Source organism: Bos indicus x Bos taurus, chromosome 3, assembly GCF_003369695.1.
Source record: "Bos indicus x Bos taurus breed Angus x Brahman F1 hybrid chromosome 3, Bos_hybrid_MaternalHap_v2.0, whole genome shotgun sequence".
In the NCBI taxonomy this organism is placed as follows: domain Eukaryota; kingdom Metazoa; phylum Chordata; class Mammalia; order Artiodactyla; family Bovidae; genus Bos; species Bos indicus x Bos taurus.
The window spans coordinates 4,442,351-4,459,076 of NC_040078.1; the positions used below are offsets into that span (position 1 = coordinate 4,442,351).

Below are 16,726 nucleotides of genomic sequence, written 5' to 3' on the forward strand. Positions count from 1 at the left end.
ATCCTCATCACTGGTATTAGTATTGCTACTCTTATATTTTAGCTATAATATCTATAACAGTCAGAAAGAATATGTCAACTCTCAACCTATATAATAACGCTTCCATCTTCTCCCCCAGAGTTACAGGGATGAGAAACTTATCCTGTGAAATGAATAATGGGCCTCATTCTTCAGCTGGTGGATCCAAGACTGGGCTAGTAGAAATTTATAGAGAGAATTAATTCAAAGATTTTCAAAGTAATGAAGGAATTCAACATTTCTGACTTCTCACTCTCCCACATTCACTCAATAGACAGTTTCTGGAGGGTCTAATTAGAGGACCTGATGGGTGCCCCGGGAGGCTGTAACAGAGCAATGATAGGAAAGCACAAGAATCCATTTAAGAATAATAATCACACATGAAGAACATCTTTCGTAGTGTAACTTTCTACAAAGAAAAATAAAGTAATATGGCTTAGGCCTGAGCATGACGACAGCCCCTTCCTGCCTCGGCTCCAGCAGGCTAGGTGGGGGAGGGGAGGCAACTGTGTGTATGGGCTAGAGGGGGGGCAAACCACCAAAATTAATCCTTTACTTTCAGAAGACTTGCAAAAAGAAAGCAGCTTGAGGCCCCTTTAGGCCTTCCTCTGAGACAAGACAATCCAAGCGGCCATATCAGCAACTAGGTCTGCAGGAAGGCCTCCAACCTTCTTCAAGTGTTAAAGAAAGACCAAGCTTGACAAAAACAAATACCAATGCTGTTTAAAATACATCAAGGTTCTTTGGGTTAAAAATCTCCCCAGGGGAAGATGCTCCCTGTAAGAGATGAGAGAAAGAAGATGGGAGGGTTTCTGCAGGAACTTCTGATTATGTTACTTGATTCATTTCAATACCATAAAGCATCAACTAGATTATTTACCGAATACAGAGGAAACGACACCGAGGCAACTAAGCAGGAGCTGCAAATTAAGATGTGTGCGTGTGAGCGCTGGCACCCGCAGACACTCACCCACGTGCTTGCACGCTGCCTTCTGAATTTCACTTCTGTATGCAAAACCACCGCCACCAGTGTCTGTACTGCTCGGCCACTGTGCGTATGGAAAATGCAGCACAGCCCCCACGCCTGGCTCCCTGGTGACAGACCTCCACACCCTTGCTCCTCACCAGAGGCTCTGATTGCTGTGGCAAGGTGGGTCCAAGCCTGGCCTGGGGGGGTATTTAATAAAAGAAGGATGGTTTTCTCCCTATGATAGGATAGGATTGGGTCCTCTCCTATCACCCTCTCGGGGATTAGAGAGATGATGAGGGCAGCCCAGAAAGGAGGTGGCTGGGAAGAGAGGGAGCCTGGGGCGCCAAAGAGAAGAAAATCCGTGAATACACAACCAAGCTCAGCTCCGGGAATGCTCGGCTTCCTTGGCCGCTCAAGAGCGGCCGGCGCCGGGCTTGGGGGCTCCAGGCCGCTTCTGCGCGGGGCGGCGGCTCCTGGCCAGTGAGCGCAGCCCCGCGGGGCTCATTGGAGGCCTCCGGCCGGCAGGGGACCGGAGCCGGCGGGCGCTCCCCAGCATCCCTATCAGATCCGCGGCGAGATCACCAGTTTTCTAGGAGGCGTCACGGCCCCCGCAGAGCCCCCTCCTCTGAAAGCCTAGCTAAGCGGGATGCTGCCGCAAGACCTAGGCGCCCGTCTAACCAGGCCCAGCGAGAGGCATTGCGATCCTGTCTGAAGGGGCCTCTCTTAGCTAGCACAAGGCCATGTGGCTCACTGTCCTGCTCCTCCATGGTTTCTTAGCATTTTCTTAAGTTCCCAAAGTTTTATTTTGTAATGCGTCCCTTTAAACTCCTTTTCGAAAACTCCGATTTCTCTTTTCCACCTGATCTAAGCAAACAGGCTCTCTCATCTCTAAGGTTTTTGTTGCTTTCTTTCCCCGTTGATTGGCCTCGGGAGGAAGTGGCTTTAATTTATTCCTCACAGGATCTGGTTACTTCTCGTCTGGCCTTTATACTCCGTGCTGCCCGGGGCATCACCACCTACCCACACCCAACCTCGCATCTCCCTTGCAAGGGGTTAGGGGTTACAGTCACCCTGGTAAGGAGACCACACGGAGGAAAGCTGTGCTGGTATCGCCCCGGCTTTGTTTTTAAATGTTTGTTAATGTAAGCAGGGTGCACGGCCCTAGCACCTCTGCAGTGAGGAATTAACGTCTGTACCCTCATATCCACAGAGAGCCTTTCAGAATGGATGTAGGCTGGGCTCATCATCGGGGTCTCTGAGAGGCTTTCTTTGTTAGGAACAAAAGATAAATGCAAACTTTCAGTTCTATTAACAATGGTAATTATAAGGAGGATTCTCTTACGGTGACAAGACTGGAGCTCAAATCACCTAAAACCCTCAGAAAAATGACTGGCGGCCCTGCCAGCACAGGCCACTAGGTAAATTTATTCCTTTGACCTCCTGGCAGATTCAAACTTGTCTCAAAGCAGGACAAACAGAGAACTTTTCTCACACTGACACTTTCTCAAGGAAAGTCAAACATCTTTCTAAATATCTTCACTTTAAGTTTCCAGAAGCCCCACTGACAGATAGGTGGGAAACAGACATCGTTTTAGTGTTTCAGCTGAGGCACACTGAACAAGCAACTGTCCACAATTCTAAGGTGTAAAGCAAACCTAAATTTGCTGACTTCCTGGGCCGCACCATATGAACTTGGCAAAGGTATACTGCACTTCCAAGTCCAGAACCGTAAATCTTCGTATTTTCCAAAAGCAATTTTCAGTCTAGAATCCAATAGCTACAAACAGATAGGATGCAAAAGAAACATAATTTGCATTTAGTCATGGAGTCAACAAGGTGGATTAAACTGGGACTGGCCTCCAGCTGGCTTTGTAAAATGTGATACTGAATGCTTCAATTAGGGGGGAAAAAAAAATTACTACTTTTTTTTTTTTCCTCCCAGCTTGCCTTTCCAACTCAATTTGATTGATGGAAGTTGCTTTAACACCACCATAACCAGTTTTACATGACTGTCTAGAAAAGATATAAGGAGTCAGAGGATAAATTAGAAGTGCCATAACAATGAAAGAAGAATTTCCTTTCATAAATGCTATGTATCCAGGCCCTGGTGGGGACCATGTTAGACCTCATGATCTGTGAAAGGTGGGCTCAGATTAGTGGCTCACTGAAGTGGCCCATTCCATGGATGTAGAAATATGAGACCATGAGGATAAATGGCATTCTCAAAATAATATAGTAACTTGGAGGCAGGCAGCGTTAGGTCTTAGAACTCTTGACCCAAGATCCAGCAAACTTTTTTTTGTCTCCACATAGAATTCTCTGTACTTGTTCCACTGTATTCTAGAAAAAGGTGGTTATTTCCGCCACCTATTTTATTTTAGGGAACATTTCAAGTTCAAATCCTTAGGATAAGGAATCAAACCATAAAACAGGGAGTCAAGGAAAGAAAGAAGTAAAAACAGAAGGAGTTACAGGGGAACTACCTCATCCTGGCTCCCAGGAGTGGGATATTATTCCCTGCTGGAAAGAGATGCCTTAGATATGGTTTTTGTTTTGTTTTTTTTTTTTTTCCACAACATGGCTATCCATCAAGAACCAATTTCAATTGGTGCAGAACCACCAGATCAAGTGTGAGTAGGGAACAACCAGGAGTCTTCCTTAGTCTTCCATGGCAGCATGGACAGCCATGCTGTCCAATATGGAGGACACTGGTCCCATGAGCCTCTTGGGCACTTGGAGTTGCCCATTTGGGCTAGTCCAAATGGAAGATGTGCTACAAATGTAAAATATACAATAGATTTGAAAGCCTTAATACAAAAAGTGGAAATATTTCATTAATAATTTTATATTGACATGTTGAAATAATTTAGATATACTTGGATTTAAATAAAATGTATTCTTACAATTAATTTCACCTGTTTCTTTTCACTTGTTTTTTTCCAGTGGACTACTACAAAATTTAAAATATTAAATTTGGAATGAAATATGGGTTCACTGCATAGCACTATTCAATGGGATTCTTCTCTCGCTAGAACTCTAGGATTGAAGGCAGGAAGTACAAGAGTGTTGGGATACCTTCTGCTGAGTTTTGGGGGTTCCCCCCTTTCATACAGAAAATCTTTTAAAGCATTTAAAAGCACTGTCAGGAAGTATCTCAGGGAGTCTGAAAACCTTGTGGCCAGCGCTGGTAGAAAACCCAACCTGAATAGACAGTGTCAAACTAATGAGACCAGAGGTCGACAGTCAGTCGTGTGGTTTTGAAAAGACAACAGTAGTTGCTGTTTATTTAGCACACTCATGCAACTGTGTGGTTTATATTCTTGTCCTGTTTAGTCCCTCAAGCAAGCCTACATTGCATTGTCTTTACTGTATAGCTAAGGATACTGAAGCGCTGTTAAATCAACTTTCCAGTGTTACACACAAGTGAGGATCTGAATCCAGACTGGTTTCACTCAGACACCCTGCTCTCTCTGTCATACTAGACTGCTCTTCAGAACACCGTCTGGTCTTCTTGGCAAAGGTCTTCTTCTCCGGGAACCTGACACCTGAGATTTCAGCCATAGAGATTCATTCCTTTGACTTCACTTCTTTTTCTCTCTAAAATGCAGATAGTTCTGAGAGAGGTTTCATATAAATCTTGATCGTGTTCACTTCAAGTCAAGCAACTATCAAAATACTTTTTCTTAGAGTAGGTATTGATCCAAGAAGATAAAAAAATACAGTAAACCTTGACACACAGAGGAAAAGAAAGATCAGGGACTGAAGAAAAAGACTGAAAAAATGGAATGTTAAAAGTGATGAAGACCAAATGTAATGTCATTTACAATAAAACTTAAGAATACATCTACTACAGTTACTCTGGAAAAGTTCACCAATTCCTCAAAATGCTAAGCACAGAGTTACCATATGATCCAACATTCAACTCCTAGGTAAATACCCAGAGAAATAAAAACATGGCCACATAAAACTTTGTTAAAATGTTCCGAGCAGCAACAACACATGTGAACAACCTGAATGTCCATCAACTGATAAATGGATAAATAAAATGTGGTATATCCATACAATGGAATATTATTTGGCTATAAAAAGGAATGAAGTATCAGTACATGCTACAGCACAGTGACCCTTAAAAACACCACGCTAAGAGAAAAAAGCTAGGAATAAACCATATATTATATGATTCCATTTATGTGAAATGTCCACAATGGCTAAATCCATACAGACAGAGATTAGTGATTAGCAGGGGCTAGGCAAGAGGAGGAATATGAACTGACTGGTAATGAGTACAAGGTTTTTTTTTTTTGTAGGGGGTGATAAAAATATTCTAAATTTAGGTTGTGGTGATGGTTGCACAATTTTGTGAATAGACCAAAACCACTGAACTGTATAATTTAAATGGGTGAATTTCATGGTATATGAAATATATCCCAAGAAAGCTATAAAAAAATAAAAATAAACCTACTAGTACCAAGGTTGTTGTTATAAGAAAAATATCATTTTTCCCTCAAGTAGGAACTGATGAGGAAGACAGGTAGAGGTCAGGTTGCCCTAAACTCACTTTATGTTACTCTTCCTCCTCTGAAACTTTGTGAATTGAATGGATGGGCCTATGTGTTTTCAGAGGGAAAATATTTTTAACTATGATTACACAATATCTCCAGCTGCTAATGCTAAGAAAATGTCATCACCAAAAATGCCATTGTAGCTTTACAGGTGCTTGTTGTCCAGTTTGGACATAATTGAAAACCTTCATTTTTGCTCTTATCCATTCTTTTTTTCCCCTCTTCTCCCAACCTTGCCCAGCCTTTTGGCCAGATACAACTCATTCTCACTTTAAGAGAATGGCAAGAGAAACATAAGAAAACAAATCTTAAATTCAGCACTATTTTTCTTTTTTCAGCACAGAATTAGAGTCTTGGAATTGGCTTGGTCTTTAGGGACCATCTGGTACAAGCCTCTCTTTTTCATGTACGAAAACAGGGCCAGAAATAATACAAGCTAACAGTTATGGACTGTTTACTCTATGCCAGGCACTGTAATTTACATGTACTACTTCATTTAATCCTCACAATAACCCTCCAAAATAGGTACCATTTTTATCTTTATTTTCTAAGTGAAAAAAAAATGAGGCACAGAGAAGTTCCATAAACTTAACTAGGTTACACAACTGAAAAAGTTGGCGATCTGGGATACAGACCCAAGCTGTCAGGCTTCAGAGACCAGATCCTTAAGCACGACTATTATAGCGTCTCCTGAAAGTATTTAAGCTATCTACTTGTCATCTTATAACTACTTACTGGTATGTCCAGAACTAGTACAGGTATGAGGGACCCACCCCAGTTTCTACTTAATGACAGAGTATCAATGAGAGATATAGTTGACCTAAACTATACCATGACCTAAACCAAAATGGATGAATTTTCCCACCCACTGCAATCTTGATTTCTACCAATTATTGAGAGCCTGAAAGAGAGCTGTCAGAAGTAAGAAGACCTTCCGCGAAGTCACCACTGACCTTATTCTGCCATAAAGGAAGATAGGTTTTATAATCCTATGTCAGTTGATCCTCACACTTTTTTTTTAATTCTGGAAATCACTCTGCCAAATTCTGAGAAGTGTTATCGCTAAGATGAAGATGAGACAAAAGATTCAACCAGAGACTTCTCCTGATGGGACATAATGACTACCTCGCCAACTCAATTATATATTCAAAGGAAGAGTTAACACATTGGCAACCTACGAAATGGAATAGAATACAAGTCTTTAGATAATTTACTATAGAAAATACAGTATCTCTTATCTGTATCACCCAGGGAGCTCAAAGTACTTAACAAACAACTCATTAATCCTCTGCTTATTTTATTAATCAATTACTACATTCCTTAAACCTTACCATACCATTTCAGGTAGGGTGCAAGAGTGGAGCTAGAATTATTATATCCAGTGTTCTTGCCTGGAGAATCCCAGGGACGGGGGAGCCTGGTGGGCTGCCGTCTATGGGGTCACACGCAGTCAGAAACGACTGAAGTGACTTAGCAGCTTAGCAGCAACCCAGGCTAAAGTGTCCATGCAAAGGACAGGGTGCTTCCAGGAGCATAGAAAATGAGTAAGAGCTGTCTTTGGGAGATGTACCTAGGACACTGCCTCAATCATGTGGCATTTTGGGTGACTTTTTAAATAAAAAGTAAAGGTAAAAAGTATATTTAGAATCACCACACCAAGTTCCAACCATAACAGCATTCATCTAACAGAAGTTGGAAACCAAAGTGCAGCCTAAGTTTTCCTAAGGCATGCATGTAAAACTATGTCTCAAGAGAAGCCAGGGTTATGCTTTAAATGAAAAAATTAAAATGCTTGCCTATTTAAATATGTTTAATATCTGAGTTTTGGTTTGTTTGCTTGTTTGGGGGTAAATTTTTTAATTTTGCCAACAATAACCAAAAGCATATGAACGTCAGCAGAACAGAGAAGCAAAGGCATGTAGAAAGGGCCAGACCCTCGCAGGGCCAGACCTTGCCACCTCCCCACCCCGGGTGCAGCCCGCCACCCGCCTGGGACCCAGCACCCTCACTGCTCGCAGCTCCCGACAGCCCACAAGGCCCAGACCACAGGTCTCCCCCGTGCCTTTCCCCGACTCATGAACCTTCTTCGAGCTTCCTCAGTTTCACTTAAATTCTCCTCAGTCCCAGTCCTCGTAGACATCCAGTTGCTAAAAAACATGACACCAAATTTCCGAAGACCTCACTCAGGTAGGTCTGACCCGGGCTGCTCACTGCACCCTTTGCCCCACTTCTCAGCTGCCAGAATGGGTCCAAATCGGCTTCTAAAAGGGGATGACACGAAACGACTGGAGAGAAGGGATGCTTCTCATTAGAAGCTGACACTGTGTCTTCCACGGAGTCTTATTATTGAAGGTCTATTGCTCGTATCCAGATCAGAATAAATATATAGGGTCTAATCACCTGCCTTCTGCTAACACACTGTACCTGAAAGAGTGGATCAAGTAAAACCGCATCAAGTAACTCCCCTTCGTTTGCTCCCTTTCTCTCTCTCTGCCCCTTCCTCAAAAAAAAAAAAAATTAAATTAAATTCTATCATCAGCAAGAAAAAGTTTTTTTGCTTTTTCCTTCTAGAGACGAACATTTATGAAAAGTCACTCCTGTCATGTCAGCCCCCAAAAGAATCTGATCAGAGGCACCACTAAATTGTCTGAAGTTATTTCACTCCTGTTCTCTGCTCAAGGCCTAATCTTTTCGGAATTATTTTCCTAAAATATAAACTTCCTTCCACGGTGGCCCCTCCACCTACATATACCAACACACAAACATACACATGTATACACGTGCGTGCACACACACACAAATTATTCTCTAAAGCTATAAAAAGATGAGAAGCAGAAATCTCATAATGTAATTGCTATACTAAAAAGAAGTGGCAGGTGAGAATTAATAAGAGAGGGTGGAAAAAAACTGAAATACAGTAGTAGAGTTAAAGAAAAAAAAAAACTAGAGCCTGTGATGAGAGTGTTAATTGAACAGAGAGAATAAAGGAAGGAGAGAGAGAACAAAAGGGCATTAAGTAAGCAAAACGTAATTTTTTAACATTCTTCAGTGATTTGATTTAACTTCAGAGCAGATGATGCTCAGAGGAAAATTTGCTGAAAACTGCCATATATAGCTATTTTGTTCTAAAATTAAAAACTATTCACAACAATTACAGCTATTCATTACTATCTATAAACAGTCTCCTTAGTAAATGGCAACCAATATTTCGTGTTTTTTCCTCATTTTTAAACCGGCATGATTTTTGACACAGAAATTGTTTTACAATCAAGAAATGTTTAAAAATATAGTTAAGGTCCTTTTAAGAAATTCAGTATGTTTCAATTTTTTTTTTCTCCTTCTCTCCATTCCATCAACCCCACTACCACCACCTCTACATATATGCAAAACCCAGTCTATTGCTAATATGTCAGCAGACAAGGAATGAAAAAATGAAAGAAAATGAGGTATTAAAAGGTCCAAAACTCTATGAAATCTCTATGCTCCCAGAAGGAACAAGCAGATAAAAGCCGCCTCTGAAACATACTTGCCAGAGGTCTTGCAGAGTTTTCTTACTGTCTGAGATTTGCTGCCTGAGAATTGTTCAGGCATTCCTTGTTCTTGGCATTTTTATTTAAAAAAGCAAAAAGGTATCAAAATAAAAACTTACCGACATTTCTCAACAAGAAGACACTTGGGTTCTTTTTTTTTTTTCCTCCTGAATATCCCCACAGTAATTTCTGACTAAATACCTATCAATCAACTGTAATCTAAACGGTGCTGCCTACTTTAGGTGTTTTGCACGTCTGTTTCTTTAAAGTTCCAAAAGGTTGGTAAGACAATCTTAAGCTAGTTTCCCTCCACATTTCTGAGTTTTCCAATGAAAGCCTTTGACAAAAATCAAAAAAGCAAAATCCGCCAAGGAATGCAAGCCCCACGCTCCTCTCAGGGTCCTGACTTCCTTGTAAAGACCTAGGTAAAGTGTGCTCCTGGGAGAGTACAAACAGAGCCCACCCTAAATCAAATAACCTCTACAATACTTGTGAAGCAAGCTCAAAAATACTCATTCAGCATAAAGACTTGAAAGTAACAATAGGGAAACTCCCAAAACAATCAAAGAATGCACATGAACTGATCACCCCAACAATCTTGTCACTAGCTCTGTATCAAGAAGCGGGGGGAAACAAGAGCTCCTACAACTTTACAGACGCACTGTGTTGCGGACACATCAACCATATGGAAGATTTGCCAGCTCTCAGAATGAGGGTGAGGTCGATCTTGAGTAAGTAACAGTGCTTTACAATCAAAGAGTTCTTTTCAGCATACCGCAGTTGTCTCCTACCTACAACACCGAACACTCAACATTCCAGGAGAGGTTTCTTCCTTCTCCTTAATCCTTCTGATACACAAATTGAGGAATAGGAGAAAGGTCTTTCTTTTTTTCTCTTTTTATTTTACTATTTTTTTTTTGTACTTTCACCCATGGGTGCCCTCTTAATCCAAAACTTGTGCATTTGTGTGTTTCCCCCTTAACACAGGGTCAGTTATCCTTATTATTTTCAATTTACAGTATTCACTAAACTATTTTTAAAAATATATTATTTGAAAGACAGCATACAAAACCTTAATTCAGATTTTTAAAAAGCTCCAGACATTAATGTAACTTAGTAACAGAAAAATTTTAAAACAGAATATATAATCCAACAATAAATTACACCTTTAAAGCATGATTCTGACCGACACAACTGCTTCTTATCACCATAGTTTAGGCAATACTCATGTGAGGAGCAAACTCTTGAATCCACACCAGAACCAGATCTATAGTCACATCCATCCACCTTGATCTACTGCCTTAGCAGTAGATTTTAATTAGAAGACTAGAATTAAACACTTTGACCACAACGTACATTTAAATGCCTTGACAGACTTCCTTTCAATGAAAATCTGAGGGCGTCTTAAAAACAGAGTCTCTCTAGACTGAATTATCAAATATGCCTTTATAGCTTGATTCTGTATTTTATGAAGCAAGATCAGCAGGAATGCATACCCAAGTAGCAACAAATTTCAACAAACCAAATATTCCATGTAAATTAGAATCAGAAAAAAAAGAAACTGAGAAGGAAGAAAAAAACAAAAGATAAAGATATATACGCACTTAGGTTTCCTGCTCCAGGCTAACAGAGAAAAAAAACTAAAAAGTGTGACAAACTGAGAAAGCCCCTTTGATATTTGAATGCACAACCCATACATTTCTTCAAAGGTATATCACAGCTAAAACAATGCAATTCCCAGCTTTGCATTAAGGTTAGGCTTTGGCAGGGAAACCTGGAAGACTTAAAAGATCTGAACATCACTGCTCAGGTGCTTTGTCTGGGATGTCACGCACAACACAAATAACATTCAACAAAGGAGCTGCTTACTAATTTTCCATACATTTCAAGACCCGAGTAATTACATATTCGATCAATGGTCACATCTTGAAACTATTTATTTTTTAAAATAGAAACACAGAGAGCCCTCAAAAAGAAAGCCACCCTGCATGCCCTCAGAGCCCCTCCTTCCTTTTTTTATGTGTAACTATCAATGTATATCAACTGGGCATGCAATCATATTTATTGTCACTTTCATTCATGTCATGCCCTTGCTTATATGGTTTAGATATGAATTATTGACTGTTACACTCCTTGTTGTAAAAAATAAATAAATAAATAGGATGGCAGGTACTCTGCGCTGCTCCGCAGCGAGCGACCAAGTCAGAGGCCAGCAGAAGCTCCCGCTTTATATAACCACCCCTCATTCCTCATCTTTACGCCCTGGCTTCAGATTGCCTTCTCAACTCTTTCTTTTTACAAGGGAGAGACGCACTCACTTTGGAAAATTAAGGATTAAAATAAACAAACAAGAGGATGTTGCTAAGTGTCCTTCCCAGAGCATCTGTTGTTTAAGAACACCTCTGATTGATGACTGCTATTTTTTAATTGTTGCTTTAAAATTTAAATGCCCTCCTGGGATGTGTTATAAGTGTGTTAGTTCATGATATGAGGTCTAGAAAGTAAAAAAACAACAGAATGAGTGAGCTCGTCACATTCTGTTCTCCTAAACCCAGCAATTCTCCCAGCTATAAAATCACAGGGCACTCAAATACCGATAACCTGATGTTGTGTGACGCGTTCCACATAGGTATCTGACAACACTCTGGAAAGAACTCTAGTTTGCTGCTTCGTGTAATTACAAGAAAAAAAGAAGAGGAAACTTTAAACACTTTAGCACCCCCATGCCCAACTCCAAAAACACTGTCTTAAAGATGGGCCAAAATATATTCTTTTAAGAAGTGGACTTTTACTTTCATATTTTTCCCCCACAGGCACATTATTCTATAAATTTCCCTTCAGAACCTCTGTTTTAGCTTCAATTTCAAAGAGGCCAGGAATAGAGTTAAGGCAAGCAAACCGCTAATGTCTGGTAATAACTGTCAAAGAAACTTGGTGCTTTCTGTTCCAGGAAGCAAGGCTACTAGGACTTCCTATTGGAATATGCGATCAATCTTGAAAGTACTTCTTTTCTGAAATTTTAATATTTAAATAATGGGTTCCTGATTGCTGGTTTAAAGTGGTCAATTGGCCAAAGAAAATGCTTAAATGTTGGAATCTCATTCCTACCTGTTTTCTCTTTGATTTCACACAAGACATTAAACAAGGCAGGCTTCATTCTGTGGCAGTTTAAAGCATGTTTTCTGCAAGAAAGAAACAACAACAGAATAGCTTAGGTGGACTCCTGGGATCAAGCTGCTGATAATGCACAGGGGGAAAAAAATCGAGCATTTAGCCAAAATTATAGACCAAGCATAACTCTGTGGCATGCTTCAATTGCTTTATGACTTAATATAAAGAGTCCCGCCATAGAAAAAGAAATAATGTTAATTAGCAGGGAGAGAGCAGGGATTTAACTACAGAACAGAACTAACCTCAATTATGCTCATTTAGGAAGAGTTTGGGGTTTTCTGTTTTGTTTCGTTTTGTTTTTTATGAGTAGTTTAATCCAAGTGGAAGTCTTAAACCAATAATCCTATCCAGGGCAATGAAAAGACGGCAGAGTCAAATGCATGGGTTAACAGTTTTGTATAATCTACGCAACCACCATAGCCTAGGAGCTGTCTGCTTCTCAGTCCGTGTGTGTGTGTGTGTGTGTGTGTGTGTGTGTGTGTGTGTTTTCAAATTTAATTCATCCATGTGTTTGAATTCATTCCGCAGATGCCCCTGTATTCTCATAAACACAAGATGCTTGAAAGGTCTTCTGAGCAGAACTGTCAATTTATAAAATTTCAGTCCCCAAGTTAAAGAGTATGGAAATGCATTGCCAGGGGGCAAACATACCCATATGGGGAATAGATTCATTTCTCTGTGTTCACATTATGTCGCTTGTGCACACACTGCTTATTTGCAGGTGTTGAAATTCAATTATTTACAATTAGGACCTTGCACCCATTGGGGGAAAAAAATAAATACAATTCTGCCTTTTAGATTAGTGATTTACCTGGTTCTTCTGTGTGTCTGTATTCAGCATGCACTTAAGGACCAAAACAATACCTTTCCCTTGATTTTACTCTGGAAGCACTTAGCAGAAGGATATTGTTTTGGAAACAAAATACTGATCATATCAGCTATTAGTTAAGGGAATCATGTTGACTAACTAAAATGAATGTATAAAGATAAATGGAAACCTCTGGCACTCAAGACACATGCAGTTCTTTTTAAATTCCTTTCAAAGTTAAAAAATAGATACACATCCTGAGGAACGGAAACCAGAAGCACGCTCTATCTACTGTACAGTAGAAGAGTCATAATCTCAAAATTCAAGAGTATCAAAATAAACATAAACATTGTGTCTAAAATACGAAGGGTTCACTGTATAAATAATAAACTTACATTATGAAGATGTTACTAAGGAAAGGAAAACCCAGTTAAAGTATTTGCTGAGTTACATTGTTTAACTAAAAAGAAAAGCTTAGTGGTGATTTAGTTCTGGTGTGGGGTGAGAAAAATGGTGAAGAAGACTTTATGGTATCACAGACTTCTTTCTGGGCCTTTTATAGGAGTTTTCATTAAGTGTATTCTTATATAAAGGCCCAAATGCAAAACAAATAACAACTACAAAAAATTCTATGCAGCTTTGCAGAAATATTGTATTGCCAAGCACGTCCATGGGGTTGGGTTATAGAGAACAGAAAAATCTCCCCATCCCAAAATTGTGTTTGATTCTCTTAACATTTAGGCCATTAAAAGGGTGAACCCACCAAGTCACGGCTGTCCTCAGTTGTACAAAAAGGAGCGGGACTAAACATCAGAAAAGTGGTGGTTCTCAGTGCTACCAGCCCCTTCGGCTGCACAAACTTGTTATTAGAGGCGTTTATTGGTATGTCTGAGTTTATTTTTCTAGAACAATGTAATGGAGAAATCTGTTCCAATTCAAAAAGAGATTGCCAGTGGGAAATCTTTCACTGACCCTACCTATTAGCTTTTCTCCAGATAATAAAATCCAAAAAGGGCACCAAATAATTTTTAAAAATCATCCTCTATTAAGAAAAAAAAATAGCATAGTTCCAGTCTCTGAACCTTTCCAAGTTTTCAAGCACCCATAAACCTCAGGACTTTTGAGTTTACATGTTGCATGTGCTTACAGGTAAAATAAGAGTGTAATTCATGTCATCCTTGAAATTGCTTCTTCTCATTTTCTCAATTCAAATTCCCATTTCCCTTAAACAAAAATACATATAATAATGTCTTCTCCACAGAACTAAGTCTTGTGAGGTACAGAAACTGTGTACATATGACTTAAAAAAACCAGCTACTTCTGAGATTTAATAAAGCTGGGTAACTGCAAAGACATATGTGGCCATTAGAGTGTCTTAAAATCTTCTTTTCAAGATCAGCCGTGGGCAAGCAGTTGGTGGGTTACCATTTAGTTTTTTTGGTTTGTTTTTTTAAAGAGAATTTACTGTAAAATCCTGGAGTGGAGAACTATATACTTGGCAGTGGATTAACTGAGAAGCTACACAGCTTCTTTATAACGCTTCCTTAATGAAGATCTTCGTGTCCTATAGGATGGAAATATATAAAATACACATTTGCCTTCATTTCTATTTTACTAGCATCTAAGTGGTCCTGAAAGAAGCATGAGGAAAAGAGCATGCTTGATTTTCTCCCCCCACCCCTTTTTAAAGAACCATACATTCTGTGCCACAGAAGGGTAGTTAACCGACTCAAAATAAGAGACAATAAAGTTACACTACATATCCGAGTCTCTAAAACCGAACAAACATGTTTAAAAGCAACAGTATCTCTTCTTTCTTTACATCAGCCTTTTGAAACAATTAAATGAATGCAAAATATTTTCTGGATGGCTGACAACTACTGACAAAGAATTACTCTTTTTTTTTTTAATATGGAAAGGGGGAAAGATAAAAATTAATTTTAGAGCAGTACGTTCACATAGAAAATTCAAAGCCTCTGATTTACTTAAGGAGTCAACTATATTTGCAAATAAAGTGTTCATGGGACATTTTATTTTGTAACGTTACGGAGTCCCTCAACAAGAAGACATGCAATGCTGTTCAAAACTTGACAATTCTGCTCTCTCTGATACTTTTTTAAAGCAGTAAAAAGTGCCGAGGGCCGCTTTTGGATCAGTTGGCAGTATTTTCGGCTTGCCTGAGTGTTTGTGTGGATATATATGAAGATCTCTATATTCACACACACAATATATATGAAAATATACATACAGACAGCCACATCACCACATGGGAGATTGCACTTTCGATAACAACGCTCCTTCAAATTTTACTCCTCCGCCATATAGTTGCTCGTCAAAATGGGCCAAGGAATAACATTTAAAAAGAAAGCGCTGTGGTGATTCGGTTCCCATTGTTTCCCCCAGCGAGAGGGAGAAAAACAAAAAACCCCAAGAAAGGAAAAGAAAAGCCTCCATCTCACCTGGCCTGCGCCTCATCCAAACTCTGGTCTGTGATGGTCATAATTTGCTGTAAAATGTCTCCAATGTCCTGCTTCCTCCCGCCCTCCCCCTCGGTCCCTCCGGCCCCATCCTGCAAGTGCTGGGACAGGCCGGGGTGTCCGGCCATCCCGACCCCAGCATGGGAATGCATCAGCCTGGGCTGCTCGTCCATCTCCAAAGGCAACGGCAGCCCCCGGCTCTTCCTCTTCTGCTCCTCGGCTCGGCTCCTGGGAAGCACCAAGGCTTTTTATCCTTCAAGCTGTCTTCAAATCCTTTTCAGGATAAACAGAGAAGGGGGAAAAAAGAAGACCAAAAGAAAAAAAAAAAAAAAAATCCCTTTGCCTCTTTAGAGGATGGTGGGAGGATGGGGAGTGGGGAGGGGGAGGGGGGCGTGAAGGGGTTGCGGGGTGAGGGTGGGGATAAGGACTGGTGGGGAAGGGTGTTGACTCCAAAAAAGCAAGAAAAATAAACCACCTTCCCACTTGACGAAAAGAAATCAGAGCTGGCTTTTGGTTTTTCAGTCCGTCTCCTTTGCACGGCAGAAATGGGCTCCCGGCGCTTAAATCTGTGGCTTAATCCTTTTGCAAATATGCATTGGCCGGGAGAAAGGAGAGGAAGGCAGGGGGATTGCAATGCAAACTTTCCCCCCCCACCCCCCGCTACCCCCCACCCCCACTCCGGGCCAGAGTGATCTCAAAGGGGGTGGGCTGTTGCAAAAGCCAGATCTCCCCCAGCCACGGCGGCAAGGCAGAGCACAGGCTCTCTCCTCCTCCGTGTCTCTGCAAACTCCAGCAGCCCCGTCAGCCTCCTGCTTTTGTTTAGCTCAGGCTCAGGACTCCAGAAACATATACAGAAAAACCACAGCCTGAGAGGAGGAGGAGGAGAAGGAGGAGGAGGACGAGGAGGAGAGAGGAGGGGGCAGAGGAAAGGGGGGAGGAGGGAGGCGGGGAAGCCAGGAGGCGGGGGAGGGAAGGAGAGAGGAGGGCACTCGTAGCCCCGCCCCCTCCCCTGATTGGTCATTGGAGAAAAGACAGGCCCCTCCTCCCTCTACTTTCCTCCCTGCGCCTCCTCCTCGGCCTCCTTCGGCTCCTCCTCGCCCGGCGCCCTGTCAATCAGAGTTCAGAGGTGGGCTGGGAAGGAGGCCGAGCTAACACCAAGTCTCCAGTCCTTAAAGGTGCAATGATACCGT

The 16,726-nt window shown here is 41.0% G+C and overlaps 1 protein-coding gene across 4 annotated transcripts in view; it reads right to left on the bottom strand.

Annotated features, from left to right (window-relative positions):
* The window catches only part of PBX1 (PBX homeobox 1), a 335,281-nt gene extending 318,835 nt beyond the window's left edge, over nt 1-16,446 (bottom strand). For 2 of the 4 annotated variants that reach the window (XM_027527062.1, XM_027527057.1), the window contains exons 1-2: nt 15,519-16,443; nt 12,189-12,262 (exon numbers count right to left, since the gene is read on the bottom strand). In XM_027527062.1, coding sequence (XP_027382863.1) covers nt 12,189-12,262; nt 15,519-15,709 — 265 coding nt within the window. In that variant the 5' untranslated portion in view covers nt 15,710-16,443. Of the gene's footprint in view, nt 1-12,188; nt 12,263-15,518 lie in introns of all 4 variants that reach the window. The other 2 variants (XM_027527047.1, XM_027527053.1) reach the window with 2 other exon arrangements.
* Nucleotides 16,447-16,726: the final 280 nt, after the last annotated feature.